Raw genomic sequence first — 4570 nt, 5'->3', positions numbered from 1 at the left:
GTGTGGCACGAGACGAGGGGGACCGAAGTAATTCAGCTGAGCCAAGTCATCGGGCAAGCCCGCATAAGCTTATTCCGCAATACAACGAGAAGCGCGACGACCTCGACGCTTATTTGCAAAGATTTGAGCGTACGGCGACAGGTCTAGAATGGCCACAAGAGAAGTGGGCAACCACCCTGAGTTTATGTCTAACGGGAGAGGCATTGAGCGTTGTTGGTCGCATGACTCCTGCGGACGCGATGGATTACACCAAGGTGAAGCTCGCGCTGCTGCAGAGGTTCCGATATACCAAAGAAGGTTATCGTGAGAAATTTCGTGATGCGAAACCGGGAGACGGAGAAACTAGACGATAGTTTGCGGCGAGGTTGGCCGGATATTTTGATAGATGGTTGGAAGTTGCTGAGGTGGAGAAGAGCTTCGTGGCGCTACGAGAGACGATGCTCATCGAACAGTTTATTAAAACATGTTCTAGCAAGCTAACCGTTTTCTTGAAAGAAAGGCTGCCGTATTTCTAGAGGCGCAAGTTCAACCGAGCAATGAAAAAGCGAAAGGAGACGAACGTGAGTTTAATGCCAGCATGAGGACATCCGGTAACGCGCTCAAGGAGGATGTAAGGAGAACTCTCCGGTGTTTCTTGTGTAACAAGATAGGGCACAAGGCAGAGAACTGCCAGAGTCGAAGCAAATACTCTAGACCACCTAGGTGTTGGCACTGTGGGAAGCCGGGGCATAAAGCTGAAAGATGCAACCTGAGGTCTGGGGATAAGACCCAAGTTTCGTGCCTATGGACAGCATCGGATGAAACGCAAGGGGAACCGGACGATTCCTACATTACCCTCAAGAATGGAGGCAGGATCCCAGTTGTAAATGCGGCTGTTGGACGAGCACCCAAGGTCTTGGTGGATAACAAGCCAGTAGTTGAAGGTCGTGTTGGGGAACAGAAGGTAACAGTGCTGCGGGACACTGGCTGTAATACCGTAGTTTTGAAAAAGAGCCTAGTCCCTGTCGAGTGCTACACTGGCAAATCAAGTACTGTATTTTTGCTTGACCGAACCGTAAAATACCTACCAGAGGCTGAGATCTTTGTTGATATACCTTTCTTCGTTGGAAAAGTTATCGCAAAATGTATTGACAACCCACTGTACGATTTAGTTCTCGGCAACATCCCCCAGGCAAGAGAGGCACACGAGCCGGACCTGGCCTGGAATTGCGACCAACAGAGCAGCACCGAAATTCCACCGCGGACCGAGCATCTGGGTTGCGAGGACATGGAAGAGCAGAGAATCGAGAAGAACAGCGCTGATTCATCACGACATGTCCTAAGTAACCACTCTACAATGCTACATGTCAACGTCGCCGGACTTGGACAGGCGAAGAACGGTAGCAATAGAGGACAGGCACCCTTGAACGTACCACAGGTTCCAATCCTTGAAACGACAGCAGAGGAGCTCTCGAAGGAGCAGAGGAATGACCCATCACTGAAGAAGTGCTTCGACAACGTAGGAAAAGTGATAAGGAAACACAAAGGCCGGAAAATATATCACATGGTGATTCGAAACAACTTGCTTTTCCGAAGCTGCGTGTTCGCCACTGGGAGAAGCATTGAGCAATTAGTGCTCCCAACGAGATACAGGCCAACTGTGTTGTCAATGGCACACGATGGCATCATGTCTGGAAATCAAGGTGTGAAGAATACGCTTGCATTGGCGACAGAAGAGTTCTTCTGGCCCGGAATTCAGAGCGACATCAAGCGGTATGTTCGCTCATGCGGCGTCTGCCAACGAACAGTGCCAAAAGGAAGAGTGGGCAAAGCACCTCTGGGGACCATGCCTACACTCGACACACCATTCAAGCGACTGGCAGTCGACATCATCGGGCCAATTAGACCAACAGCAAGTTCGGGCAACCGATATATTTTGACGATGGTGGACATGGCCACAAGGTACCTGGACGCTGTCCCCTTGAGGAACATTATGACAGAGCAAGTGGCAGAAGCGCTCTTAGAGATGTTTGCCAGGTACGGCATTCCATCAGAGGTCCTTAGCGATCGAGGCTCCTGCTTCACCTCAGATCTCATGAAGGAGGTGAGCAAACTTCTTTCGGTGAAGCGTCTACTGACCACCCCGTACCACCCGATGGCGAATGGACTGGTTGAGAGATTTAACGGAACCATCAAACAGATGATGAAACGAATGTGTCAGGAAAGGCCCAAAGACTGGGATAGGTACCTTCCGGCATTGCTGTTTGCCTACAGAGAAGTCCCGCAAGCAAGCCTGAAGTTCTCACCTTTTGAGTTGCTCTATGGGAGGAAGGTGCGCGGACCTTTGGCCATCCTCAAGGAGATATGGTCCAACGAGTCTCTCAAAGCTGACCTCAAGACGACCTACACCCATGTCCTAGAATTGAGAAATAAACTGGAAGGGACATGCGACTTGGCTCACCATTGTTTGGAAGAAGCCAAGGGCAAGTACAAAAAATACTACGAGAAGAAGACCGTCACCCGCCAACTGAGACCAGGGGACTTGGTTCTCATCCGGCTTCCAAGCGATCACAATAAACTGATCATGCAATGGAAGGGACCCTTTGAAGTCTCAAGTAAGAGAAATGAAGTCGACTACGAGCTTGATGTGGGCGGAAGAAAGAAAGTATTCCACGTGAATATGTTAAAAAAATATGAAGAAAGGCTGGAGTACGGGATGAATCGGCCAAGTTGCGGCGCGGCGATTCAAGACTTCAGCGAGAAGACTCTTTCCGAAAGAAACACTACAGAAAAGTCTTGGAAAGATGTCGTCGTCAACGAGGACTTGCAGGACAAGGAAAAGGACGAGGTATGGAGGTTGATTGGACAATACCAGTCGGTGTTTTCAGATCGACCCGGCCAGACCAACTTGGTAACGTGTGACTTGAAACTGACCACTGAGGAACCAGTCCGGGTGAGACAACATGCGTTGCCCTTTCCGGTCCAAGACGTAGTAGAAGAGGAGATCTCGGAGATGCTACAACTGGGAGTCATCGAACGGTGTACGTCACCCTACAACGCACCGGTCGTGATCGTTAAAAAGAAAGACGGGTCCAATAGATTTTGCGTGGATTATCGAAGATTGAATGACGTGCTGAAGGTAGTCGCGGAGCCTATCCCAAGGATTGATGTCACCTTTGCTAACGTGGGACGAAAGAGGTTCGTTTCGAAATTAGACTTATCGAGAGGATACTTTCAAATCCCGTTAGAGGAGTCAGCCAAAGAGAAAACTGCATTTCTCTTCAGGAAGTGGACACTACCAATCCAGCTTTATGCCGTTCGGGCTTAAGACTGCCTCGGCTATATTTACAAGATTGATGAGGAAGCTACTTGGTGGAATCGCTGACGCTCATCACTATATTGACGACATCCTTATAGCGTGAGACTCATGGGCACAGCACATGAAAACTCTGAGAACAGTTTTCGATCGTCTGCAAGCCGCTAACATCACAGCGCGACCAAAGAAGTGTGAGGTCGGGTTCACCGAGACGGTCTTCCTCGGGCACGAGCTAGGAGGAGGACGGATCGCGCCCAACGCGGAGATCCTTGAAAGGATTCAAGATGCACCGCGACCAGTGACGAAACGCCAAGTCAGGTCATTTCTTGGATTATCTGGATACTACCGCGAGTTTGTACCAAATTACGCGGATCTTGCTGCTCCACTGATGGAACTCAGCAGGAAAGGAGCACGAAATGAAGTCGAGTGGGGATAAGACCAGGAGGAGGCATTTGAGGAGTTGAAGAGGTGCTTGTCGCGGTCGCCTATCTTACTGGCACCAGATCCCGAAAAGGAGTTTGTTTTACGTACAGATGCGTCTGATGCGTGTTTGGGTGCGGTATTGCTGCAGGAAAGCGAAGGCTTGTTACACCCGGTGGCATATGCTAGCAGAGGCTGAGCAAACCAGAGAGGAATTATGCCACCATAGAAAAAGAATGCTTGGCAATTGTATGGGCCGTCGAGAGATTTAGGCTGTTTCTACATGGACGGAAATTTCGAATTCAGACCGATCACCGACCGTTGGAATTTCTGAACAGGGCGAAGCATGCTAACGGTCGCGTGATGCGATGGAGTCTGGGGCTGCAAGACCAGAACTTCCACGTAGAATATATCAAGGGATCTGATAATGTTGGAGCGGACTTCATGAGTCGCGTTGAGGTCTAAAGCGGAGTTTCCTTTCTTTTTACGACGCGGAACGTGGGAACAGATTAAGTAATGTGAACAGTGAACGTACGTTTCGTATGATGTCAGGATAGGATTCTTGTTTCAACAAGAAAGGAAGTGGGACCTCGTTTTGTATTTTAGTAAACGTGTTTTTGGCAAACTTAGTGATCAAATGTGAGTCTTCTAGTGGTACGGACAAGGTTTAAAATGATTGAAAAGTATCTAGGGAAATGAAAAAAAGTATTTTTGTTAACTATGGAAGTGTGAACTTCGTGGAAAACGATTTGTTTTGACTTTGTGCATGCTGGTCGAACACGTGCGCGGGTGCTGCAAGAAAGTGACTGTGTGTGCGCGTGTATGACGACAACGACCATGTATCAACGACGTCGT

At 49.1% G+C, this 4570-nt stretch overlaps 1 protein-coding gene across 1 annotated transcript; it reads left to right on the top strand.

Annotated features, from left to right (window-relative positions):
- Window positions 1-577: 577 nt before the first annotated feature.
- LOC120849004 lies at window positions 578-4180 on the top strand. The gene is made up of 2 exons (XM_040221089.1): window positions 578-2932; window positions 4022-4180. Exons 1-2 carry the CDS (start codon window positions 578-580, stop codon window positions 4178-4180), a joined length of 2514 nt encoding a protein of 837 aa, XP_040077023.1.
- The last annotated feature ends 390 nt before the right edge of the window (window positions 4181-4570 follow it).

This window comes from Ixodes scapularis, unplaced genomic scaffold (genome assembly GCF_016920785.2).
Source record: "Ixodes scapularis isolate PalLabHiFi unplaced genomic scaffold, ASM1692078v2 PGA_scaffold5__190_contigs__length_132052651, whole genome shotgun sequence".
Taxonomy (NCBI): domain Eukaryota; kingdom Metazoa; phylum Arthropoda; class Arachnida; order Ixodida; family Ixodidae; genus Ixodes; species Ixodes scapularis.
Note: the sequence above shows the minus strand (reverse complement) of the source record. Positions and strands in the feature narration are given on the sequence as shown.

Excerpts from the sequence above, each read along its gene's own strand:
- LOC120849004 (XM_040221089.1), top strand. The coding sequence starts at position 578 with ATGAGGACATCCGGTAACGCGCTCAAGGAGGATGTAAGGAGAACTCTC. Across the intron at positions 2,933-4,021 it reads CCACTGAGGAACCAGTCCGG|ACCGATCACCGACCGTTGGA; the intron begins GTGAGACAACAT and ends TTTCGAATTCAG.